At 36.5% G+C, this 27,058-nt stretch overlaps 6 protein-coding genes and 1 long non-coding RNA gene across 7 annotated transcripts; 2 read left to right on the forward strand and 5 right to left on the reverse strand.

Moving 5' to 3' along the window:
- Positions 1-146: 146 nt before the first annotated feature.
- On the reverse strand, positions 147-2,974 carry hb4 (globin; the record flags this gene model as incomplete). Its single annotated transcript, NM_001032529.1, is given in 7 exon segments — positions 147-267; positions 745-864; positions 1,436-1,580; positions 2,035-2,146; positions 2,233-2,325; positions 2,649-2,734; positions 2,917-2,974. Coding segments are annotated over 7 exon segments (735 nt in total), but the record flags the coding sequence as incomplete, so codon positions are not given.
- A 967-nt stretch (positions 2,975-3,941) lies between these two features.
- On the forward strand, positions 3,942-5,339 carry LOC100175995 (COMM domain-containing protein 2). The gene is made up of 2 exons (XM_002126037.3): positions 3,942-4,083; positions 4,421-5,339. Exon 2 carries the CDS (start codon positions 4,435-4,437, stop codon positions 5,032-5,034), a length of 600 nt encoding a protein of 199 aa, XP_002126073.1. The 5' UTR covers positions 3,942-4,083; positions 4,421-4,434; the 3' UTR covers positions 5,035-5,339.
- Positions 5,339-7,920, forward strand: LOC100186192 (cysteine-rich hydrophobic domain-containing protein 2). The gene is made up of 5 exons (XM_002125973.5): positions 5,339-5,514; positions 6,032-6,086; positions 6,414-6,626; positions 6,829-6,888; positions 7,017-7,920. Exons 1-5 carry the CDS (start codon positions 5,390-5,392, stop codon positions 7,065-7,067), a joined length of 504 nt encoding a protein of 167 aa, XP_002126009.1. The 5' UTR covers positions 5,339-5,389; the 3' UTR covers positions 7,068-7,920.
- Positions 7,841-12,153, reverse strand: LOC100178306. The gene is made up of 15 exons (XM_026840484.1): positions 11,517-12,153; positions 11,273-11,410; positions 11,100-11,216; positions 10,907-10,995; positions 10,591-10,771; positions 10,423-10,511; positions 10,282-10,363; positions 10,129-10,215; positions 9,726-9,867; positions 9,488-9,659; positions 9,241-9,417; positions 8,864-9,026; positions 8,703-8,734; positions 8,513-8,622; positions 7,841-8,388 (listed from the first exon to the last, which is right to left on the reverse strand). Exons 1-15 carry the CDS (start codon positions 11,604-11,606, stop codon positions 8,066-8,068), a joined length of 1,992 nt encoding a protein of 663 aa, XP_026696285.1. The 5' UTR covers positions 11,607-12,153; the 3' UTR covers positions 7,841-8,065.
- A 142-nt stretch (positions 12,154-12,295) lies between these two features.
- Positions 12,296-17,567, reverse strand: LOC100177563 (solute carrier family 13 member 2-like). The gene is made up of 15 exons (XM_026840883.1): positions 17,380-17,567; positions 17,120-17,248; positions 16,852-16,988; positions 16,501-16,630; positions 16,089-16,122; positions 15,780-15,836; positions 15,183-15,230; positions 14,840-14,993; positions 14,356-14,478; positions 13,967-14,053; positions 13,788-13,892; positions 13,292-13,499; positions 13,125-13,230; positions 12,872-13,065; positions 12,296-12,584 (listed from the first exon to the last, which is right to left on the reverse strand). Exons 1-15 carry the CDS (start codon positions 17,485-17,487, stop codon positions 12,456-12,458), a joined length of 1,749 nt encoding a protein of 582 aa, XP_026696684.1. The 5' UTR covers positions 17,488-17,567; the 3' UTR covers positions 12,296-12,455.
- A 590-nt stretch (positions 17,568-18,157) lies between these two features.
- LOC108951000 lies at positions 18,158-22,556 on the reverse strand. Its single transcript, XM_018817318.2, has 16 exons — positions 22,330-22,556; positions 22,058-22,213; positions 21,718-21,834; positions 21,505-21,593; positions 21,246-21,426; positions 21,002-21,090; positions 20,852-20,942; positions 20,708-20,794; positions 20,263-20,407; positions 20,044-20,209; positions 19,815-19,991; positions 19,519-19,681; positions 19,387-19,421; positions 19,191-19,294; positions 18,960-19,078; positions 18,158-18,662 (listed from the first exon to the last, which is right to left on the reverse strand). The coding sequence occupies exons 1-16, from the start codon at positions 22,414-22,416 to the stop codon at positions 18,579-18,581; spliced, it is 1,890 nt and encodes a 629-aa protein (XP_018672863.1). The 5' UTR covers positions 22,417-22,556; the 3' UTR covers positions 18,158-18,578.
- A 1,675-nt stretch (positions 22,557-24,231) lies between these two features.
- LOC113475767 lies at positions 24,232-25,153 on the reverse strand. The gene is made up of 3 exons (XR_003397536.1): positions 25,052-25,153; positions 24,441-24,580; positions 24,232-24,369 (listed from the first exon to the last, which is right to left on the reverse strand). It is a non-coding gene; the product is annotated as an uncharacterized LOC113475767 (long non-coding RNA).
- Between the last annotated feature and the right edge of the window lie 1,905 nt (positions 25,154-27,058).

Consider the following 27,058-nt stretch of genomic DNA (forward strand, 5'->3'; position numbering starts at 1 on the left):
TTTTGTTAGAGCCGCAGGGCTACAGGATAGTTTTTGTTGTAAATACTCTTTGTTTACTAATAAATGCGAAGGTAAAATGAATTTTAAAATTGCCAATGATCATCGACCTTTAACGCTTGCAGGTGCTTTTACAACATTAAACTCACGTCAAAATTCACGGGTGCGACTCCATGGTACGCATGCCTTTGGCCAAGCCACACCAAGTGATCAGTGAAATTAGTTGGTAACTCAATCAGATCAACCAAGCGCCCCACAGCCCGCGCGACCCTGTGAAGAAATGAATTTTACAAAGGCATTATTGCAAATTGAAACATATATTAGGTTGGGGTATGATGGTATGTGATTTCATTCTATTTTTGTGGCCTGATTGGTAGCAAACAAAAAAAACAACAAAAGAAGTATATTAGGGTGGGGGGAGATGGGACACCGTTTCATTATATTTTCTCGTCCCATTTAATAGTAAACAAGGAACATTCAACGAAATATAAAACTATATCCTCACGACTTCTATAGACCGTTGTTAATTGTTTAAAACACGATCAGTATATTTGGATATTAGGTGCTAAAGGTGTCCCATCTTTCCTCACCCTACTATATATAAAGTTAACGCAGCCTTACGACTATATAATAATGTTGTTCACTGTTTATCAGAAAACATGGGGTATCCCAGTACTACACATACGGTACGGTAATTCGTACTGTAAAACCAAAAAAATGTACAAAAAATTTAACATTTTCCAGCACCTGTTAGCGTGATACACCACGCGAGAATTGTTTCGCATTTGCTCCAATGTAAAACTCTCATTACTGGACAAGCTTAGTTGAGAAAATAAATATCGCGTCTGTGGTGCATCGTTAAACAATCTGCAGAAATACATGTGTATGTTTAGAACACCATAAGACAGCTTTATTATTAGGGACAACCAATAAGTTGTCTTATATGGCTTCACAGTAATACGTGTATCGCGTGCATTATATCTTTTTAATGCCTTTTTAATCGGTACGATCGATTTCCAGCTTGCTGTTTTATAGCGCCGCAGGCAGGTCTAATGTAACGCAGCCTTGTATAATGTAGTATGTGTTGTCTTGTGTAACGTCACAGATCATATACAGCTTTGGTGTAATCTTGAAGCCCTTATCAGATCACATTTTCGTTTCGTCCCATTTGAAAGTAAACAAAGAATATTTACAGGCTTATATATTCGTAGCTTCAAGACTCTGATCGAAAGAGCTAGGTTCATTGTTAAAAACAAAATCACCAAACATAGCATGTATAGGCGCTAACGGTATTCTATGTATCACCCCACGGCCGACAGTAAAATATCATATCAATGGATTGACCGATTAGGTCGATCTGACAAATTTGAACGTTATTTTTAAACACGCTTATTGCAGCATAAACAACTTAAACATTTACGTGAGTAACTTTACATACCGATGAAGTACAAGCATTCCTACAGTTTCATAACCGAACCCCTTTAATGTATTCCACGAGTCCTGTATGTTGATAATGTCCGACCGCTTTAGTCCTTCGTCGGCTGGCGGCACTGTGGTACTCACAGTCGGTGCCACAGAACCTGCTGCTAAAAAGTTAACCGTGTTTACAACCAAAGTGGGTTGTCTGCCTTTAGCCAGAAGTTTGCAGATTCAAAGCTCTTATACGCTGCTATACCTTTGTGGGTGTCTTGCATCGTCGGGAAGACACTTTATGTCATTAAGTCAATTACTTCAACTCATAGTGGTCACTAATAAAGTTGTCTAAAATTATCAGCTATACATTATGTAAAAATCGCCCGCAAAAAATTACCCTAAAAAATAATTACGCACAAAGATAATTATTACCCATGGGTAAATACGTGGTAAACGTAAAGGGCACGAGGTGTGTGAAACAGACCACTCTAGAGGGCATGAGGTGTGTGAAACAGACCACCCGTATTAAGATTTCGTTTCCCCGCACGCGAGGTTAAAAAAGTTACACATTATTTCACATCCATGTTCGATGCACTTCCACGCGTGCGTTTCATGTATATATACCTGTTACGCATGTGAGCCAGTTCGAATTACACACGGAATTTCCGCAGCAGCATGAACAAAAGTAATTCGGTCCGTTGACGCATTGGTTGTTAGGATTTGGGGTTGACATTGACTGAAATAACAAAATAGCGTTAAATCGTAATCGAAATTCTAACAACAAACATTAAAACGATGAACGACTATAACGCTGTAATTTACCTGCATAATGTGATTTTCACATACGCCAGAGTTTTTACATCCCTTTCTAATATTTATTGTATTCCCACGCCTCCGTACTTCGTTGTAACAAACCTGTATATAGATTACAGCAATTAAGAGAGTTCAACTATAATAAGGGTGTGTTGCGATACAGAAGTCAGAAAGATTAAAAAAAATATGCCAGTACACATTGAACAAATCTGAGATTTACAAAAAATATAGCGTAAAAACAAGAACGACAGTTTAAAGTTAAATGACATCAACTATGTATACCCTCAGGTAAAACAACTTTTGGGGAGTCCCGACAAAAACGTCTATATGGAACGAGTTATATTACAGCATGGGCATTTATAGGTTGCAACATCAGTGTTATACAAACATAAAAGTGCACGTGCATCGGTAATATCCTTTTCAACCTGGTTATTGAAGCAGGTTCTTAGTCCACCACTTCTTCTGCACACGTTGTTTCCACCCAAGACATTACATGTCCAACAATTCAAACCTGCAAAAATATATTTACTCGTAAGCGCGGGCCCAAGGTGTGTAAAAAATACCCACGTTGTAAAAGCCTTCGTTGCCCCGTCTCGCAGAAATAACGAGTTAAGCAAGTTGGGCGGGAGTAAATACGTTTCTATTTAAAGACTGTACAGTCGATGCTTTTAAAAAAATTGAAAATAAACTTACCGCTAACAAAGATGATTGCAAACGTCGAAAATAAGATAAGACCACAAATTATTTTCATTCTGTTATATAGATACGATGCTATAGGCTTATTGCTCCTTACAATTTACATGTAATACACGAGGCCTAATCGCTGAAAAACTAATATATACTTCTGGTTATCTGCAGTAAACGGGAACAATTTATAAAGATATGCTTTAGGCTATATATAAAAAGCCACCAGAATATTTCGTTCTACCCTCCTCTCTCCACGGCTCTATTATGCCACAACATGCATACTGTTTATAGCTTGTTGCACATGAAGCAATTGACTGCTTGCACTTTTGAAATCCCTCTTCAACTATATGTTTACGCAAACGCTGCTTCAATTCTCCATTAACTTGGCCCGAAGGTAACATTGACCCGATGTAAGAACAAAAATAAAGCATACGGAACGCGACAGAGTATCTGAAATTATTCCTATAGATTATAGACATATATTTTGCGTTCGTAGAATAAACACATTTTAATCAGAAATTATTTTTTATCAGAATTCACTGTTAAACGAAACCATTTAACTTAATGGAACTTTAGTGCTAAAAACTCACGCGTATAGTATAGTAAGGTCGGGTAATATGGGACACTTTTTCATTCTATTTTTTTCGCTCTATTTAGTAGTGAACGAATAATATTTAAAGAGTGCCGTATCCTCACGACTTTCACATACACCGTTGTTAATTGTTAAAAACACGATTTTGATATTTGGATATCATGTGTCAAAGGTGTCCCGTTTTTCCCACCCCACTATATATAATCATAAGATGCTTATTTTGTTTGCTGAATCATATTAAAACTGCCAAATTTAGCTATATTTGTCGCGAACATTAAGTTTACGTTTCAATCGTTATTCTTCATGCGACGAATACAAAATATTTGCCAAAAATGTATGATTTGATGAAATCATGTAACTCCCCCAATGTTAATAAATAAACCTATCGCCCTCTGGCAGATAAATTAATGTTTCTTTCTTAAAATGATCTCAAGTACTTTAAATAAATTTCGCGACAGAGAAAACGTTTGTGTAAATATGTTCCCGTGGTGCGGTTCGTAGTGAGATTAAAAGGCACGGCTCATGAAGGATCCTTGACTACGTTACAGGTTAGGCCGGTGAAAAGTGTTAAACTTTTAGAGGTTGGTAGTTTGGAGTTATTAATTGAAGATTAATAGTTATATGGGTTGCTATAGTTTTTACGTTTAGCGGCCAGTTAACGTCTAACGTGCAGGAGGGAGATTCTTGCAATAAATCAAGTGGTGTAAAACTATTATTCTATTTGTAAAATACATATAACATGTCGCCCTGTATCTTTATACCATTATCATTTTAAAACAGTAAAAACCTACTTTTCCTATTAATGTGTGTATTGTGATTTGCCTTATTATTTATAACAAAACTATTCTGCAATAATTACTTGATTTTGAAAACAGGAAGATCTTGGTAAAATAACAAGTTTGTTTTTCTTTAATTTAGTAGTACCAACCACCATGTTGCTTAAATTGTCCTCGGAAAACATTGAACATCTTTCATTTCTTCGTGAGTTAGATGATGACATTGTACAAGAATTTGCATCACTCGCTATTCAGTTTCTCACAAATGGAATAAAAAGTAAAATTTTCCGAGTTGCTGCGCAAAAGCTGGCCGCTGATCCGAAAGTTGTTGAAGATGCTGTTATGGGATTAATGCAACTCTTCTCTGAGGCTGCCAAGCACAAGACTAAAGCCGAAGACTTCCATAACTCACTGCTGACATTACAATTCAAAGATTCAACTGTGGAGCTTCTTAGACAAGTTTTTGTTGACCATAACAACACCACTCGAGCAACATTAGCTCAGTGTAGTCCAACATTACCTACATATGAAGACTTGGAATGGAGATTAGATGTTAAAGTTGCAACCCGCTCACTTCACCAGCAAATTGAACCGAGGATATTGCTTAAACTTCACACCAAGAATGGTGATCATAATGACTCTAAACTTTTACAAACTGACCCTGTTAATTTAATTAACATGACGCGTGTTTTGGAAGAAGCACTAAATGAAATGAAGACCAAACATGTTAGACGAGTTCTTCGCAATATCACCTAATATAGCTCTGCAATCATTTACATATATATAAAGTTTTTAATCCCTTTTTGTTAAATCCATTTTTTTGTTATTGCTATAGGATGTTCATTATATACCTTCCATTTGATTTAGTAACACGTATTGAACAAATCAGTCACTTGTGGTTCTCCATATATTTCTTACAGATGATTTTAAAAATCTTGCGAAAATATCATTCACATGGTATATGATGTGCCATAAAATCCTTGCAATATTTTATTTCACTGTCTATTAATCTGTGTGTAACTTTAATAATGTTACAGTTTCATATATCTATATTTTACACAGAAGAAAATTCAGTCGTACAATTTAGGTCTGCTTTATCATATTGTGTAATATGGAAACAGATGATTTTAATGAAATAGTAGTGGAAGAAGCTGCTGTTCCGGATGCTGCTCCTGAAGATCCTCTTGTGATCGTACCCGATCCAATTATCATCCGTGGTTCTGGTCATATCACTGTGTAAGTGAATATAACTGTATTTTTCCTATAAAATATATCATCGCTTTAATTTACGCATATATATGGCAGTGCATTTTAAGTTTTTTACCACATTGATTTTAGCAATAGGTGTACTTATCTGCCGAATTAATGTTTTCTATTAAAGCAAGCAATAAATTCTGCCAAGTTCTATTTTGTACTATACTAAATACAAATCAATAAATTATCGTCGTATTTTATTGATTTTTCGGTCTGTTGAGTTATCTTATAAAGCATGCCAAACAATGTAGTGAAGACTTACAGTTATGTACATATTGTTGTTAACTTGGTTTTGTCTTTCTGTTATGTTATAGTGTATACTGATTCTTAGTGATTCATACAGCCAGAAATTCAAAAATTGGCGGACGAAAACGACCAGTCTAGGCTATGCCTCTGTAACCAGCAAGGCTATCCTGTTGTATATTTCTTTAGCTACTGTAATATAAAATTCATCACCACTTATTTTGTCTGGTATTTAAAACATTTTTTTTCTATTTAGTTTTGGTTTAACCAACAAATTTAATACTGAATTCCCTTCTTCATTAGTGGGCAAGGTGAGTGAGAACTTAAGAAATGGTTAAATTTTTATCGTAATCGTAAGGTAAAAATTTCATATTTGTATACATAAGTAGAAATGGGTTATATTTTACCAAAATTTGAATATAATTGTTTCCATTTTGTTTGCTTTCGGGTAATATTTAACTTTCTGTGCAATGCGTTTATGGGAATCTTAATCTAAGCCTTGGATGGTTTTAATATTTATTTATGAAACAGTTTGTTAAAAAAAGAGAAACGGCTTTGCCTCATTAAATTTGCATATAAGCTTATGTATGGATTGTCTGTGAATGATGATTATTGAAACACTCAAACAAACTGTGCAGGTTGCACCTGAAGAATACAGCAGCACAATAAGCAGGGTGAACAAAATCCTTGATCGAATGTTGGCTGTCAATTTTCGGTGGTTGGTTTTAGGTTGCTTATGTTGCTGCTGTACTCTTGGCTGTTCTGTTTGGCCAGTTGTTTGTTTAAACAAGCGTACAAAGTCAAGTGTCAGTAAAGCACTGGGATGGGAGAATCGACAACTATATCATAAGGTTGCAAGATTTACTATATTTTTCTTTGTCTCTGAATATATATTCAATGGGTTGGACCAGTATAATGATAAACCAATTCATTTCCTGTGATATTTGAATCTTAAACAGTGACTGTTTAATTCCACATCCAGCCGATCAATCCACAGTTACTAGGTTAATAGTGATTTTCCTCCCATGAGGTTTAATATTGAACTATTGACAGCTTGGTCTACAGTGGAAACTTCAAAAAAGAAAACTAACCAACAACAACATGATGGAATATGTGAGTGAACTAGGCAATATACTGTAAAAGTGGAATTTAAAGTTTTTGAATTTCTGGCAAAATTCAAAGAATCTAAATGAATGTTTTATTTTTTATTTTTTTAAAAACTAAAAACAACTTTGTTTTAGGTGCTAGTAATAGAACATTTACCAAAACTACCAATTTACCAACCGGACTGAAAATACTGCACAAGTTTGATTGGTCCTTGTTTTACCCCCTTCATACACCTTGTGTGGCATTAGGAGTCTTAGTTTTCTTTCTGGACACAGTGACAAGGGAACTTCAGGATATCTTTTTCTTGAGATATCTCTTCTACCTCCCTTTATATTTACACATCATGAAGACATTCAGCTGTCAGTTCTCAGTAAATTCAAATTGTCAGTTTTTGGCAGCTTTTTCTTTCCACCAAGCATGCTGGCATGCTATCTTTGAACATTTAATTTTCCAATCGGCAGAATCATGTATTTTCTTATTGGATACAATTCATACATACAAACAGTTTCATAGCAAAGTTACTATGGTGTAAAATTAAACTGTACCGAAAAGTGAATAAGCAAGTTTTACCACTTTTTTAGTGGTTTTATCATTCCCTTCACATCTAACTTTTCTCTAAGAAGATGTTAAGGTGAAGTTCATAATGTACAGTTATAACAAAAATAACCATGTTTTCTGTTGCAAAAGAATTTTATGTTGGCTTTTAATTAAGACACTCAGGTAGTAAAAAAATGTTGACTGTCATATTTATCAGTTACCTATTGGTATTTTACTTTATCATTGCATATTCATACGACTGGCAACTTGTCAACAGATTCAAAATCTAATTCACTTTGTAGAAATGCAACTACTTTCAAAACTTATAACAACCGAAAAAGTATTACAGGCGAAAATGCATTGCGGAAAAAACAACGTGGTAATTGTGTCACCTTTTTGTGCTAGATCAATTAACACCGTCTAAAATTCATGCTCTACTTTATTACAATTATGTAAACCGGTCTAAATTTTATATTAAAATTAGCGACTAACACTTCAAAAGATATTTTCTTCGTTTTAAGGCCTTTTCAGCTGCAACACAATCGTGCAGGTACTTTTCAGATACAACGGGAACCTGCAAAGATATATAGCAGGGTGGGGGGATAGAACGTCTTAGCACTTATTATTCAAATATCCTGATCGCGTTTTAAACAATTAACGACAATTTATGGAAGTCGTGACGTGAGCATACGGTTTTATAATTCACTGAAACTTCTTTGTTTAGTACCAAATGGGACGAGAAAAAAAAACGAAAAGGTGTCCCATCTTCCCCTATTCTGCTATATGTGGCTGTAGTACTGTAATAACCTGTGCAGACATAAGTTATCAACCTGCTCGTTTTATTTGTTACCTTATTCTTTATAGCGTCCAAAAACAGCTGCGATTGGCGTTCGAAATCGGATTGACTACAAACCATTAACACGTTGGCATTTTGAGGGCCGTAGGATCGAAATGTTGTAGCGCTGGACACTGAAACATGTTTAACAGTTGCAAAAATAGCTTACTGTGTATCTTGCCACAGCATACATCGATGGGCAAATATCAATAGTGTGTTTTACCATGTATGCCTATACAGGAATATTATTTTACCTACCTGGTCTTGCACCTAAGTTTGAGATAAAGCTTGCCAACTGCAATTGATCTTCACCCACTTTCTTTCCTTTTAATTTTTCAGAGATTATTACATTGTAACCCTTGAGGAATCTAAGAACAACAAATGTTTTACTATGTTTTTAGGATGTTAACATAAATACAGAGCATATAGCAGCATATATAGAACTCACGGAATCTTTCTTTGTCGTTTTCCTTTTAGTGTCTGTTTAAAAATAAAAGTTTAAAATAGAACTTTTATCTGTTTGTTTTGAAACATCTTCTAGTGTTAGTTTTATTGAATGCGTATAAAACTAAAAAATAATTGTGATTTTCTTCTTTAGCATATACTTACCCTGCGTACATTCCCAAGCTTGTTTTCAATTATCGGATGCATAAATGGTTGTTTCAAGTCCGAGCTAAAAACTCCATTTGCAGTTGGCATTTCTTTCTCAAATGACGACCCCATTGCGGCGAATGCTCCCCATAATTTCGTATTAAAACTTTGATCATGGGCGCTTAACATATACAAAATAAAGTTAAATCATAATTAAAAACAATGAAAAGCAGAGTTCGGGTGATGGTTAAATATTATTTCCGGTTATAGGCTAGGTTGTATTGACTACCCAGGAGGTTTAAACTTAAATGTATTTAGCTGGCAACAAATAAAAGTCAAGTAACCGTCAATATTGGGCGCCAATATGTTAAATATATACATGTGAAGTGTTTTACTTTTCGATAGTCATTTGAGCGTGTTGAAGGTGTTTCAGGTAAACGTTGGATTTGTCCGTTAACTGTTCTCTGTATATGTCATTTTCATCAAGGCAACGAGTAGAGTTATCCATCATTCTTTCAATGAATCTTTGTGATGTTAACAACTCCTCTACAGCGCTAGCTTTGTCCCCATTCCTATATCACGAACATTTTACTGATGTATGTTACTGCAGGTTTGATATACAAACACTACTATACGCCTTACTCTATGTAGTTTATCCTGATGCCGTTGAAGCATTTAGCCACCTCTTTTTTGCACCGTTCTTCGAATACCTTTGAGATACTTTCACGGATTGACACCCATGATGCATCAACCTCGTTTTTGCTGCTAACGTAAGCAATCATCGATTCTCGATATTTCTGCAGTTCCTCCGGCTCTGCGATAAATATTACAGTGTTTGATTAATGTTATCACTTTAACAAAATTAAATCGACTTCTTCACCGTGTTCTGAAACTCCGTATTCTATGGCTGCTTCTTGCATGGATTTAACACATAGTTGGACAGAATCGGTGAAACTTCTTGGCGAAAGTTTTCCATCTATAAAGCTGATGTCCAGACTCAAGATGATGTTCCCATCCAATTTCTTGAATTGTGGAAAAGCAAACACATTAGGGTATTATATAGTAGTGTGGGGTAAGATGGGACATCTTTAGCACATAGTATTCAAATATATGCTGATCGTTTTTAAACAATTAAATGTCTTTGGGAGTCGTGAGGAAACGGTTTTATAATTCTTTGAAATTTTTTTGTTTCCCATAGATTGTAAAAGGCGTTCCATTTTTCTTCATCATACTATATGCAAAATTAGACATTTTAATAGATATGAGTGCATATATAACCAAACCTTGTAATCTTCTGGTAACTGCAACCGAAACAAAAGGTTTTTCTTAATGCGGTTTGGAAGTGAATGGATAAACGTGGTTGTTGTCACCTAAGTAACAGAATATAGGTTTATCTATTTCTTCACATCCCCATGCCTTCACTTTATAGCCTATACCTGATTGCCGGTATCAAGTTTTATTTCAACTTTCCTAAGCGCAGTCGCCACCACTGTAATGTCAGTTATAAACGTCGCCTCTCTTAAAATAATAACAACCGTCAAAAAGTGTCAAAGTAAACAGGAATATTATCCACTTACCTTATTATTTGTGGGATCATCATGTCTGCCTCAAAGTCTGTTTGTACATTCACCCAGTAAAACGCGTCACTTCCAAGATGATAAGAAATCTTTTTATATTAATCAATATATATAAATGACTGTAACGCTGTAATGGGTTTTAGGAAACAATTCGTATTATAGGAATACCTCGTACAGTAAACCAGGCAGATATCCTTCAACAGTAATGGCTGAGAGTGGAACGCAAGATTGTCCGCCTTCTTGTGATTTCTCTCGATATTCCGTGATCAACGGGCCTGCTTCGGTAATCCCACAGTTGGCTGCTCCGTCCGTGAAAAGAATGATCGAATCACGAGAATGACTTCGGTCTCTTTAGAAACCAGTTTCGTTTTGCTTATACTTTATAACAGGTCACGAATAAAAGAGTTTTCTTATACGCGTATGGTTTTTATGGTAAAACAGTTTACGGCTAATTGCGTAAATTAAACATAACCCGTTGACTTACTTTATTAGGTCCAATGCCAAGAACAAGCCAGCACTGATATTTGTTAGACCTTCGGTTCTAAGAGTTTGCACGGCTCGCGTGGCTTTTTCCTATTACATATTATGCGGTTAGCATCAAACCGTAAGAGATAGGTACATATTAATTAAATTAGTTTTATTGGTTAATCATAGCCTTATATACAGCCTGTGCTTACCTTGCCTTGCTTGTTCATTTGTGTGAGTCGTAACACTACGTGGGCATCATTGGAAAAGGCAACGATACCGAGCCATGAATAAGTCGCTGCCTTGTTTATAAACAGCCTTGCAAATGTCTAAAAGTAATAACTTACAAAATTATGTCTGTTTTAAATTAACATGCTAACGATACCTTCATTCTTTGCATTAAAGTTTGACCACCCGCAACAGAGTCCATGCTACCACTGACATCTATCACCAATACGTATCTTTTACAGACCGCCTTCCTCTTCCATCCAGTAGCTTCCATTTCCAGAACAACATCCAGATCCTAACCATGCAAAATATTCCACAGTTTACACACACACGGAGAAACCGACCATTTTATTACATTCTAGTAATAGTATTAAGACCGAAGCAAAAAAGAATCACAGCACCTTTTCAGATGAATTAATCTGGCAGAAATAATTTGTTCGCAGAAGGTCTTGACTTGAACCATCGGGTTGTCTTATTATATTTACATTCATGACGTCACTTAAGCCTCCTCACCTTTACTGATTAATCGGAATATTATATTCTATAATAAGTTGTAAGTACTGTGGGGTAAGATGGGATACCGTTTGCATATAAACCCAATATTTGCTAATCGTGTTTTGAACAGTGAACAACGCTTTCAACAGTTACGGGGCTACAGTTAAATACTTTTGTAAATATTCTTTGCTTATAAGCAAATGGGAAAGGCGAAGGATAACATGTCCTATCTTACCCTTCTCCATGTCCTATCTTGCCCGTTCCTATGTTCTACGGTAACTTTATAAATTAATTATATTTTAAAAAACTAAAGCTGCTTAGGGTAAAGTAATCTGAGCCATAGGACCGAACTTAATTCAAGACTAGCTTTGTTTCAAAGTGCGAGGTAATACAATAGGTTGTGTTGACGAAACTTTTACAAACAAGCATATCAGTATAGCTGTGTATTCGAGTAGTCGGTCGGTCACAAATGTCATTTAAATATACACCGCTGGAGTGGTTGTTGGTTTCGGGTATATTGTATCCGACATATTTGTTTTAGACTTATGCGTTGAATGAGCAACTCTTTCTAGTGTGTGTTTTCATAGTGAACAACAATGCAAAGGTCGGTAAAATGAAAATAGTCAGCTCAATGCGTTACGTTCGATCCTCACCAACAAGTTTAAACGAAGGTTTCTTATGACCCAGCATTCAAGCTATTCAAGCACAAAACTTTCCTGACTAACGCGTTTAACCAAGATTGTATACAAACGCAGTTCCTTTGCTATGTCTAATCTAAAGCATATATTTCCACCGTGACACTTTTTATTTTAGGCAACAATCCTATCATTTAGGTTTCTTATGATTTATTTTAGATCAGTAGTATTGGTGAACGAGCTGAGATCATTTAGGTGGAACATCGCAACTCCTGTAGTGTTTAAAAATCCGTTGAGAATGAGCACACATATAAAGTTGAGCACCAATCCGGTGGAAATCTGAAAGTGGGTTATTGTTTATAGGATTTTAGAATAAGGCAAAACTCTTCTTAAATCTTTTGGCTTAGCCTATATAGGTTGGGGTATAGTGGGTCAATTTTGCACAGAATCTCTGGTCCAATGACAAGTCTCGCTGTAGGAAATCACCCGTTAAAAATGGATTGTTCATATATGGCTTTTCATTCAACCATACACCAGTATTTAATCGTAGATACTTCTCAGTTTGATTTACGTAAAATACGTCTATATACAAATATATAATTATGTTTCACCTACACAGAGCTTACCAGATCTTTTACTTTTAGTCCGCCAAACGAGAAGGCGATTGCATTCGGAGGTGTAGCTACTGGTAGCGAGAAGGCAAATGAGCAAGATATGGTGGCAGGGATAACGATGTATAGAGGATGTATACCAGAGTGTGAGGCCAGACGACACAAAATTGGAAGAAATAGGCTTGCAGTGCTTACATTGCTGGTGAATTCTGCACATAAGACATACTTTATGAATACATCATCGCATCTAAGGCAGACTTAGGTTTACCTGTGACGAAAGACAATGTTATTGAGATGATCAAGGCAAACGCAACAGGCGATATTTCACTCAATCCAGATATGGCGTCCCCAACCCAATAGGATAGTCCAGACTCCTATATGAAATTTTAAGTTACACACGCAGTGTCTACTATAGTCATCAACAACACACATCACCTCGCATACTCTTGCCAACGCGAGTCCTGCTCCGATAAGAAAAAATACATCCCAGGCAAAGTTTTCCCTAAGTGTTTTCCACTCCAAAAGCGGAGGAGAGGCAACTGGGAGCTCACTTGGGTCCTCCGACTTTCGGAAAGGATTTTTCGACGGGAAGATAAGGAGACTAAAGCTTATCAACATGGCTGATGTAGAATCCTTCACCAACCTGTAACGCCACACCACCAAATAATTAGTTATTTATAAAATTGCTTATTGCAGTTAACCATTTTAAGACATAAAAGTACAATTTTATTTAAAAACTAGAATCTTGTGTAAAACCTACTTCACCAATGTAGGTCGTACAAGTTAACTAATTCTGTTAACAAAGTATGTTTAATGCATTACGAGATAAGAGTGTTTCACTACTATACTGGAACGTCATTCCGGTTTATTTCAAATATTTACCAAGCTTACGAAACTAAAGTTTGGCCTTAAATTTACCACTGTTACTCACCCTCCTGGAAATATATCTTTCCACCCAGTGATAATTTTAGGATCTCTGGTTAACCATAATACGGTCAATACCACGAAGTGAGCGAGTACAGCCATCTCCCCAAACCTATACACATAACAACACTTAACCATATACGCCCTTCACATCAACAGTGGTGCTAAACACCTGTATATACTTACGATATGGGACCTAGTTTTTTGTAGGAATTGACAATGTAGGTTTTCACTCGGTTGTCTTTCTGTTTATCACCCTTCTGCCAAAGCTGTCTGTGGTGTCGAAACATGGCGAAGTTGAATTACTTAGATAAATACCCTTTATAGATCATAGGCGTAACATAGTCAGTTACATAATCTAGAACACTTGTTCTATTAGACTTTAAACTTCCGAAGATGCCCAACCACGCGAGAATAATAGTAACTTATACCCTATCCTTGCGTGGTCGTAAGCCGATATAGTCGTTATAACACGGGTGTTCACACCTCGTGCCAGTTTACAAATTACCTTGTACAGTGGGATGGGGGAAGATGGGACACCTTTTTAATTCTAACAATGTATAAGAATAACTCACCGGATGCCAATGAATCGAACCTGCAGCCATATCCATGTAAAGAAAAGACAAACAGCCGATATAGGTAAGCTGAACCCCATCCATGATACGAAGTTTACTTGTTCAGATGCATCTTCGCCATAACTACACGATACAAGATACATTTTATTTTGTATCACGGGTTATACAGTGATAAAGGTAAAAAATGCAAAAGCATGAAATAACCTAACGACAGTCGTTATGTCAGCAAAAAGTGAAAAAGAATTATTGAAATAAAGGTGTCACCGTTGCCCTTTTAAATATACTTGGGATGTGAGAGATATGGTACACATTTTCATTCTATTTTCCCGTCTTATTTATTTGGTAGTAAACAAAGAAAGTTCAAAGAATTATAAAAATGTGTTCTTCTGTCTCCCATAGACCGTTGGTATTTGTTCTCAGGACATTTGGATGTCATAGGCTAAAAGTGTCTCATCTTCCCCCACCCTACTGTATCATAACTTACACGGATACGAGAGCACCAGGTAGTAAAAGGTTAGATGGGGTTCCAATTAAAGTTGCAAAGCCACCAATATTTGCCGAGTAAGCTACAGAAATCAGCATCGCTTTTCTCAACTTCTCGTTTGGGCCATTTTCCCTCTGTAAAGATAAGCAATTCACTGAAATATGATGCGAAGCAGATAATAATTTGTGTTTAACAGCTCACTTTTTAACTGACGCTCTGTCTCACGTCTTTTATTCATAGCGTATTTTAATGGCTGACGTTTTGCTGTTGAATCCGTTCTTCGTTGTTTCAATATTATAATATTTGCCATCGATTTAAAGGCGATAAATAAATTTATGTTAACTTAAGGTCCATGAGATGTTTGTTACGTTGACACCATCTAAGGGGATCTCTGAATAAAAATATAACTCACTTACATCACTGCATTTGGACGGCGCGTGATTATAGTTAGCGCGCTTGTATATCTATAATAGAGAAAACCAAATCTGTTGCAAACTCGACACACTATACTATACAGTTGTTGCCGTATGTGTCCTTGGACAATGCACTTATTAATAGTAGTTATTTCTTTAACCTTTTGGTTTCTTACGAGTTGTATATACAGTGGGGTGGAAGAAGATGGGACACCTTTTAACCCTATTTTCTCGTCCTATTTAGTAAAAAACAAATACTATTCAAAGAATTATAAAACTATATCCTTACGACTCCCATAGACCGTTATAATTGTCTAAAACACAATGAGTATATTTGAATATTAAGTTCTCTAAGGTGTCTCATCTCCCCCTTCCTACTATATATAAATGAGAATAAAAAAATCATGACCCACCAAACTACGTGATAACTTGTAAGCATGAGACATGAGGTGTATGAGAAAGAACACCTCGTTTTATAACTACTACGGCCACGAGAAGATAGACTGAAGAGTAGAACGCTTAATTACCTGCTTTGTCGGTTTCCTTGCTTGGTAATGCTTCGTCATTGATTCCATCTCTTTCCTCTTTGATTTGATTAGTCATTAACCAGTGACGTAAAATATATTCATAGTGACGTGATATATTTTTAGGTGGGAGGAGACGTGTCACCTTTAGCACATAATATCCAAATACCCGGATCGTATTTCAAACAATTAACAACGCGGTGTATGGAAGTTTTGAGGCTACCGTTTTATTCGAATGTTCTTAGTTTAGCCAAATGGAAGAAAATAAAATAAAAAGGTGTCTCATTTTCTCCCACTCTACTATATACATACCTTTTAAAGTTGTCTCCTCGTCAAGTGTTGATTTCTAGATAAATGAAACAAAGCAGATTAATAAATAATGACCCACAAAAAGACAGTTTTCATTTGTGAGCGAAGTATACTATAAAATACGTGTTGTTCTCACGTGGCGGGGCAACGAAAGTCGTAATAATATGGGTGTTTTCACACACATCGTGTCCGCTTAGGTGATGTTATCGCGTTTATGTGACTTTATAAATGATGGGAAAATCCAGGGATGGTTAATAGTATATAGCATCTTGCACCCGATCCGTCAACTTTCCTGCGCTTCAAGCGAACTTAAAATTGTCCAACTTAGCGCTTTAAACGGTTCTGTAATCTGAACTTTATATTACAGCAGATGAAGTCGTCCGTTTCAAGCGCAGTCGGCTCGGGTGCATCTTACTTCCACTTGTTTGATGTCATTCATTTGGTCGTAGACAGCACTAGCTATTGGCACCATCATTGCAGTGGTGGCGGTGTTGCTTATCCACATTGAGAGCAAGCTTGTAAGCACCATGAATCCTAATATAATCCTGTAATTGCAGAACTTGCTTATTGATAAGGGTAGTCGAAAAAAATGAATTGTTTTTGCTTAATGTATATATACACAGTATTGCAGTGCACACAACTCAAAATATCAATTAAACCTAAAACACTTGTCGCTCTTTTTCTGTATTAGAAAAACAAACGAATACGCCTTGCTTAGAAGCTACGAATTCAGTAGATAGTTTCAATCACTAACAAACCTACACACCAGCACGGACGGGAACCGATTAACATCAAAACTTTGAAAGCAATCCTTCGATGAAGGTTCCACTCCTGGATGGCAACCGCCATTATCAATCCACCCATGAATAGAAAGTTAATTTGCCTCGTGTACATCATTGAAACCTGGTTTAAAATATTTGAACTGAACCATATCACGGCTCCCCGTAGAATCACAATAGTATAGAAGAGATTAGAAATTTTTTAAGATATTTTTACATTGCATATGTGCTATATGCTATGTCGTATATTCTTACGTTATCTGCAGTTGCTATGCCGAGCATGGGGAAAATAATGATCGGTAGAAGCGAAGTGACCGCTAAAGGACATGCTTCAGTCGACCAATAAACAGCCATGATGCAGAGGCCAAACGCACAGCTTGTAACCTGCAGTTCAAAAGGCAATTTACAAACATTTTTAAATATTTTCTCAAGAATTTCCAAGCATTACCCCTTATTTATTACGTACATATATGCCCTAACCTTATGAAAGAGAGCAGTGATTAGTCAACAATCACCTTAGATTGGTTGATCAACAACAATGGTAGAAGCAGCAGTGGCGTCATTACAATGATCAGACTGTCTTTATAGATCCACGCAATTGACAATATCTTCCTGAAGTTCATGTTGTGAACAAATCTCAATTACTCCAAGCTTTATGCTGTAGTTACTTCATAAAATTCCCAGCCTTATGCTTAGTGTGGTTTATCACCTAATTATATGATATTTTTATGGCCACCGTCTACGCTGGCCCTTGTATGGGTTGACCGTTTGCTGCGAGGTTATTAACCACGAAAAGTCACCACTCGTAGTTATAGATGAGTATAGGCTTGGTACCGTTAAGATAAAAAGGGACAAATTGCTGACGGGCTGGACTGACTTCAATTCAGTGTTTTTATCAAAGCGTCTCATCTTCTCCCACTACTATATATCTATTAATATTTGGTGCGGTAATATTCAAGTGGAAACGAGTAGCGTTCTGTACTAACTTATGAAATCACACTGCTGGGCGTGATTGCATTTCTGTGTGTAATTCGCTATTAGTCGTAACACAAACTAAGAAAGTTCGAACTAAAAGTATAAAAATATGCTGATGCGACAACTATTTAATGCTATCACCTTATCAAACAATCTAGGTATACTAAACCAGACGTTGTTAATTTTTATTTGCTTTTAGGGGGTATGCACGACAAGGTACCAGGGCATATTATTAATATTTTTATGCATTAATAAAATGTCAGCTCCGGTTTCTTTAAACCAAATTCAGTCAAACTTCAAACGTAGAGAAATATTAACTAATATTTGAACAACTTTTTATTAGTGCACCCACGCATTAACCACAATGCAGATAAAAATATTTTAGCCTACTAAAATATATATTACATAAGGCCATTCACATAAGCAAAACTAACCAACACGTTCAGTGCTCACAATTAACAACGGTGTAGAAGTTCTAGGGATACGGTTTTATAATTCTTTTAAATGTTTTTTTTTCTTTATTATTCATTGCGGATTCCAGCATTCTGCTGTGTCATTGTTAAATCGAAAGAACCAAACGTTCATGCAAGGACCACAGCAATATATTACATTATAACAACCAGACGACTATAAAATTGGCAATATGAGATTATTTACAAACACGATAGTTTTTTTGTCTTTTAAATGTTTGTTGCCGGAAGTACTGTCATTTCATAAATGTAGTTACGAACATTTGGATCTAACATAACAGATAGTCGGCTCGTTTTAAAACTTCATCCGTCGCAAGACAATCTTGCAGATAGCTTTCTGATACAATGTCAATCTAAAAGTATACACGTATTGATACGCGAAGCTATAGCATTCAGTTTTAGGATATATATATAGTAAGATGGGGAAAGATGGGACAACTTTTTATATTACTTTTTCGTTCTATTTGGTAGTAAACAAAGGACATTCAAAGAATTATAAAACCGTATCCTTACGATTCCCATAGACCCTTGTTAATTGTTTAAAACACGATCGGGATGTTTGGATATTACATGTTAAAGGTGTCCCATCTCCCCCCACAGTACTATATACCATAGTATACTGTAGTCACTTCAGTATACTATGACTATACCTTATGTTTTACAGCGTCCATGAAAAGTTGTGATCGTCTGTTTAGGTCTGTTTGGCTGCACAGCATGAACACGTTCGGGTTGTTTCGGTCATATCCTTTCACGACTGTTGCGCTATTAACTGCAATATATATATACCTTTTCCAGTAGAGTTATTTTACTTTATATAGTTAACTTTTTTTCGTGGATAGGTCAATAACATGAAGGGCAATAATGGGTTGACGCCATCATACCTGGTCGTGCGCCTAAGTTTGATAATAAACTCGGCAAGAGGTTGGCTCGAACAACCTTGGATTTCAACGTTTCCGAAAGAATAACATTGTGTCCTTCGAACAACCTAAAAAAATACACACAAAAATATTAATCAAGTCACTATACGTATAAAAACCATTGTTTATTAAAGCATTTTCTATACGAAGCCGGACTCACAGCCTCTTTCGTGTTGTTACTCCAGTTCGCAGTGCCTAAAAAATAAATTTTGTATAAATATTCGCTTCAATTGTAAGCTCCGCCTTGCGACGATTATACGATAAATCATATACCAGGGTTGTCGTCACTTACTTCGCGAAACATGACAAGTTTTTTTTCAATTATCGGATGCATAAATGGTTGTTTCAAGTCCGAGCTAAAAACTCCGCTTGCAGTTGGCATTTCTTTCTCAAATGACGATCCCATTGCGGCGAATGCTCCCCATAGTTTGATAGCAAAATCGGCCAAACCGGCTCTGAAATCATTTATGCAAAACAATATGAATTATGCAAAACAATATGGTTAATAGAAAAAAAAAGAATGAACAATGTATGCACTTTAACGCTACTTTTTTTCAATCAAATTTCACCGAATTGTGCTTTATTTACTTAAGGATGGAAACTTTAGCGTATTGAAGATGCCCAAGGTAATTTTTTGCCCGGCCAGTAAATGTCTGGCTGTATGGGTTCTTTTCACCAAGACAGCGAGCAGCTTCTTCAATTTTCCCTTTAATGGTTTTATATGACATTTCGTACCCTGGGTTAACTTGACTTGTATCTTCATTCCTATTAACAGAAGTTATGAGTAAATTAGTCACTTGGAAATTTCGAATTATACTTAATGCATTCTCTCATCTGTGTGAAATATCGCAACGCCTCTCTCTTGCATTGCTCATCATATACTTTGGAGATACATGAACCGATGTATCGCCATGATGTGTGAATAGTATTTTTGCAGCTCACATAAGCAACCACCGATTCTCGATATTTCTGCGTTTTAGCATCTGCGGAAATACGTTTATGTTGATATTCGAAATATGTTTTAACCATCCTGTACCTGAAACACATAGTAATGTTTGTTTTTTTGCTTCATCTTGCACAGGTTTAAGGCACAGTTTAATGGAATCGGTAAAGCGCCTCCAATTTAATGTTTCGTCCACAAATCTTACATCGAGACGCAAGATAATTTTTCCATTTAGTTTCTGTTAAAGTAGAAGTAATAAGCAATGTGTCAGAGTGGGGTATCTTGTTGTTCTACGCAATCGTTTATAATTCTTATATACAGGCGATATATAGGGTAGGGGAAGACGGGACACATTTAGCACATAATATCCAAATATCCAATCATGTTTTAGACAATTAACAACGGTCCATATATGGCAGACGTGAGGATAAGATTTTATAACATGTGGAATGTTTTTTGTTTACTAGCAAATCGTGCAAGAAGGTAGAATAAAAAGGTGTCCCATCTTTTCCACCCTACAATAGGCACGAAACCAAACCTTGTAATTTGATGGCAGTTGTAAACAAAAGTAAATGTTTCTCTTTATATCACTTGGAAGTGAGTGAATGTATATAGATGTTTCCACCTGTGTGAAATATACGACTTTATCTTTTGACCTTTGAACTATTACATATAGACATACTTCATTGTCGGTGTAACTGGGATCTGGTTGTATTTCTGTTCCTTCGAGTGCAGTAGCCACCACAGTGACGTCAGTTATATTTGTCAGATCTCTTTTAAAGTATTAACACGCTGTAAAAGGTGTTGTTGCCACGATGTTTAATTTTTTTACCTTATTATTTGTGGGATCATCATGTCTGCTTCAAAGTCTGTTTGTACATTCACCCAATAAAACGCGTCACTTCCAAGATGATACGAAATCTTAACAAATTATATGAAAAAAATACATTTGAGTATATAGGATGTGCTGTGGTAAAAGACAAGTGTTAAACGTTAAGTATCATGTTTCATACCAGAACTTAGATATAAACGCTGTCTTTGGAAAGTTATATAAATTAATTCGCCCACTGCTATACCTCGTACAGTAAACCAGGAAGATATCCTTCAACAGTAATAGCTGAGAGTGGAACGCAAGATTGTCCGCCTTCTTGTGATTTCTCTCGATATTCCGTGATCAACGGCCCTGCTTCGGTAATCCCACAGTTGGCTTCTCCGTCCGTGAAAATAATGATCGAATCACGAGAATGACTTCGGTCTCTTTAGAAACAAAGTCAAAACAAGTGTTAAATATAGTAAGGATTTGATCATACTTAAAAGTTAATGCATGAAACTTACTTTATCATCTCCAATGCCAAGAACAAGCCAGCACTAATATTTGTAGCATTTTCAACTTTTAGCGTCTCCACAATCGCCTTGGCAATTTTCTGTAGAATTGTAATGTTTGCTGTAAGTGAGAATTATTATTACTAAGTAAATGAATTGCCTGCTCGGAGTTATCCCAACAGGCCTTATTACATTTGTAACTTTTTGGCGCTTTGTTCTACAAACCTTTCCTTGCTTGTCCATTTGTGTCAGTCCCAATGCCACATGAGCAATTTTAGAAAATGTAACGATACCGAGCAAAACAGTCGACTTTGCTTTATCGATGAACAAATTCGTAAACGCCTGAAATTGTAATGATAAAAACATACAGTAGGGTGGGGGAAGACGGGGCACCTTCAGCACATAATATCCAAATATCCTGGTCGTGTTTTAAACAGCCAACAGCGGTCTATGGAAGTCGTGAGGAAACGGTTTATTTGTTTATAATCAAATTAGGTAAAAGATGTAGGAAAAGGGTGTCCCATATTCTCCCACCCTACTATAAATCTATTCAAACGAAAAAAACCTTCATCCTCTGCAGCAAAGTAGTTGTCTGTCCATCTATAACACGATCCATGCTTGAACTGACGTCTATCACCAACACGTACCTCTTGTATACCGTATTCTGCCTTTCTGATTTTCCCGGACGGTTTGCATCCATTTCCATAACTACGTTGAGTTGCTGTGAATCAAGTTGATACACTCGTTACAAGCCATTACCAATAAAACACCAACTCAAAAACCAAAAGGACTGGCCAAATAATCATTTTTATAAAAAAAGTCTTTATTTTCATATACCCTTGGATTACTCTTATTCATCTGACAGAAATAGCTTGTCCGTAAGAGATCCGAGCCATCGGGTTGTCTCACCGCTCTAACGCTCATGATCTAACGTTTGAATCACTTTCAGCACATTTACCATAAATTTCCCAACAGACTAGATTTTTCTACAAACATACACGCAGCACTGAATATAATATATCCAATAAATAACAGTCTGTTGAACCGTATCAAATTTGCTTTGTAAAGGCATCTGTTGGTCAGGTTGAATTACTCCTACGTGCGTCATGTCTCGGGTAAGAGCAGCAAAACAACGCCTCAAACAATAAATGCCCCACAAAGTTATTACGGTCATCGGTCGTTTCATATAACGTCTCCTACTAAATTACAAGCCGCACATAAATAATTGTAGCACGAGCGGTACGCATTGTTTTAATAAATAAACAAATATCTGTGGTGCTAGTTACGGTGTTTTGCTCCAAGACCGCTGTATAAAAAAGATACAGAGGAAACATGGTATAACGTATATAGCGAAACTTACACCCACGGTATAATGATGTTTCTTTTCGGTACATTAAAAATCAGAAGAAATGAGCAGTTTGTATTTCAGTTTTGGAAATTTAAGTAGTCGTATTCCCACTAATTTAGCAACCGCGGCATAATTGGTGCGTTCTTATACTCGTTCGGAAACACGATTTGTTTTTTTTAATGCGGAATTGTTCGTCACATGCGTATCGATAATGCCTATCATACGATACAGTTTGATGATGCATATTTCCTAAAATTTCAAATTCATTTATATAATAAAGTTTACTTATTACGTTTGTTGCAAAACAGTGTAGATATACTGAAGTTGTGCATAATAAGCAAAACACAAAATGTTTCCCAAGTATTAAGTTACAGACGTTTACTACGAAGCTATTTTAAAACGACACATTTGTAATACTGTTGGCGTGTTAATGTAAAACGTGGGCGATGTACAGATCTAATGTATAGGAAAACTGTTACAGACCCGACCCTGTAGAGTTAGTCCAAGTAATGGATCCGATAACAACACAAGCAAAAAGCAAACAACCGCCGCCCACCCTATCAACTCAGCAACTACAGTGAAAAAGCCAACAAACGTTGCGACAACTGCAATCGCCGTCACGTTGTCAATGCCAACTCCTCTCGCAACAGCAAACAAACCGACGATTCCAATTAATAAGAACACATACCAACCGATAACATTTGAAAGCATACAACTAGCTATAAAGCTGCGACTGCAGCAGACAAAAGGTTTTCAGTAAGCGCGTTTCTTATTCTGGTTATGATATCGTCTTCATCTTAAAGCGGAGGATTATCAGCAGGTTTTTCCGGAATACTATCGCTGTCATCACCACTGCTGTCGTTTTGATCCGTATACTTGAATCGCCTGGTGAATAAAGTGTAAATAGATTAGTCGCTGAGTGGCAAGAAGTTTAAGTTGGCATTATGTGTTTAAGTTTTTCCAGCGGTTCCTCGATTATGCCTTTAATGAAAGGCTGTTTTACATTGGGATCAGACACGCCCTCATTGGTTGGCATTTCTTTCTCAACTGATGAACTCATTGCGGCAAGCGTTCCCCACACTTTCGTTGTGAACTCAGAAGGGTCGGAACTAATGGCGAAGTATCGTAGTTAGCCAAAAAACGAAGCCTTGAAGTTTTGCACGCCCACGGTAATTTAAAATATTTTGCAAGGTTAGAATTACCAGCATATAAATTTACTTTTCAATAAATCCCTCAGCATATGTCAGATGCTTTTCGAACATATCTACTCTTTCCGAGAACGTATAGTGATCATGTCATCTTCTGCGCCATCGGTGCAAACTATAATACAATCTCGAGACGGTTTCAGTTTCCTGAAATAAAGTGACCGGTTTGTGTTTAGTTTTACAATTTCTAATCATACACTTATACCTTTCCTTCCGCGGTCATTTGCCTGAGTTCCATTTTTATTTTAGCAGTACATGAAAATGTTATACGATGCCTATCCATGCAGTGTCGCTTGCATTGTCGATAAACAACGTAGCGAATTTCTAGAAATAAAGTAAATTTGTAGTTATATATAACTGTTATCAAACATATACACAGTCCTATGAACATGTACCTTCATTCTATCCATCCACCTTAAAGATTGACCCTCACTAATAGAATCCATGCTTCCGCTCACGTCAATTAGCAAAACGTATTAGAGATTCCCACTTCAGGTTTGCCTTTAGCTTCTAGCTCCATAACCACGTCAATCTCCTGCGTTTATAATGGAATTAAGCACTGAAAAGAGATGGAAAATATTAAGTCGTATTTTGAGCAACTTAAAATTCGCTTCAAATGTATATAATAACGTGGGTAAGATGGGGCACCATTTCATTCTGTTTTCTTGTCCCATTCGGTAGTAATTATAGAATGACAAAACCATATTATCACGACTTCCATAGACCGTTGTTAGTTGTTTAAAACACAGGACGTTTGGATATTACGTTCTAGTGTCCCGCCTTCCCCCACCCCACTAAAACATAAAATTAACAATATTTTTAAATATCTCTTTAAATACAATAAAAAAAGATAAGATTAATTAATTCCACGAAACAAATAATGTTAAAAATGAGACGACAATCGTTCACATCACGCTGCGGTTAAAAAAACGGTAAATGCGTGGCTTCTACCTACACTAAATAGGCATACGCTGTTGCATCTTCAAAGCAGTATTCCTAATTTTACGGAAGTATTTGGTTTGCAGCAGATCGTTAGTATCGCAATCATCTTCTCTGATGACTTCGATTTCCATTTTATAAATCCTAATGCTCCGTAGTTTTAACGAGTCCTAAATAAATAAATATAAATTTTATAAAGTACCTATTCTTGCCATATATTGATACCGCAGCGACAAGAGCTTCTGTTGTAAAATAAGTTATTATAAATACGATGACATTGGTGTGCACTTTACCAGCGGCATTCAGTAAACACTGGTGACCTAGTCACTTGAAAGCTTTTACATTTAAACATGTTTAGATTTCATTACCGACTGCCCCGACTTGCTAATGGTCCGCCCTTTAACCTATACTGTGGTTATGTTACAAGTCCTTTAGTGTAATACACAATAAACATTCTTCGCAGTGGTTTTGAAACTTTATTCGTTTGAAAGGAGGTAGGTCTAATTGTTGTCTACCGTACAAAACTGTTTATAAAGATTAACATATAAGTCAAGCCCGTAAACCCCCTTTGAATGAGATTAATTTCAAGTATATAGGTTTCACTTACTTAGCTATTCCATTTTCACTAAAAGACCTACATACGCACACGGTCATGTCTAATATAAATGAATGCACTATTAAATGCACTGGAAATCAGCCGGGCAAAATATTATTAAATACCTTTTTGCAACGTTTCAAGGAACAGTTATATAGCTCTGTGGGGAAAAATGGGACCGTTTTTTATTTTATTTTTACAGTTTGATTTTGTCTCATGAAATTAGTTATATTTTTCTTAGAAATCGGAGATATGTATATACATGAGAAAAATAGGCAGGGGTCAATGCAGCTTAAATTAGGAATAAAATCTGAGGACGATGAGTTTAATTGTATCTGATTCACCTGCTTTCAGAAGTAAATTAGCCACTTCTGCCTAAATGTGGCGTATGACTTCGCAAAAAGTTATCACTGATGAGTTCGTTTGTGATACATAAGTACGTGGTATATAACTGAGTTGTTGGATTGTCTGTTGGTTCGTTGTTGGTGAGCTGCAATTGACTTCTGATTGCGCTCGTGGTTGGCTATATGTGCTTCCTATAGTCGTTCTGTAAAGGAACTTTTAAACTGTCTTTACTTTAGGTTTTTTAGGACTTATACAGGCAAATACCACACGGTTCTGTTGCAACTCGACGCCTAAAGTGACGTCACATTACCCAACCACAACACTCTGTCAATCGTGTCGACATTGCGGATACAACTTATCTCATGGGAGACTATTCTCATGAAAATACACCCCCCGTTGAACGAGGTTATGATGATATCCCGTTCAGCCGATGACAGGCCCAAATCGATTCCATTTTATCGCGTGACGTCACACTGCTGTCACGTGATACTGTCCGGTATATATTTCGCCTTTTCTCTAACACAATAACTAATATAACTAATAACGAAAACGAAAACTACCGAACTAAGCCACTATCGGCACTAAGACCTCGAGGTCAGTCTAGGCCCATGGCGGGCTCTTACGAGCCCTTGCCCGGCTCTCAAGTAAACTTTTGCCCAATACCAATGTATATATAACTAGTTATATAGTAGTTATATACATTGCCGATACTGTTTCGTGTACTTGTATACGAGAAAAAGGAATAAAACATAGCAAGATATCATGAACTGTTCAGTCTCTGGTTATAAAAGCAGTTAGTACTACAGTAGATATAGCACCTCGCTGAAGCCTGTATGTGAAGTTGGATCAACACGTAGTCGTTTAACCCAACCAGCAATCCTGTTTATTCAGTGGGGGCTATAGTTCTGTACTATTATAGTTCAGTGGACCCACTGTAATAATAATATCAAATTGAAGTAGTATGCTGAGAAAATAGCATTCCTAAATACCGAGACCGAAGCTGCAATTTCTATTACGTGACAATATAACTGTTTCGTTAGTGGGGAATTCCCAACAACAAAATATGGGTTTTGCTTTTGGCAACCTTTGACCTAGCACACGACGCTGTTTCTTTCTCGCTAAATCGGTAACCTG

This window comes from Ciona intestinalis, chromosome 2 (assembly GCF_000224145.3).
Source record: "Ciona intestinalis chromosome 2, KH, whole genome shotgun sequence".
NCBI classification, from domain to species: Eukaryota; Metazoa; Chordata; class Ascidiacea; order Phlebobranchia; family Cionidae; genus Ciona; species Ciona intestinalis.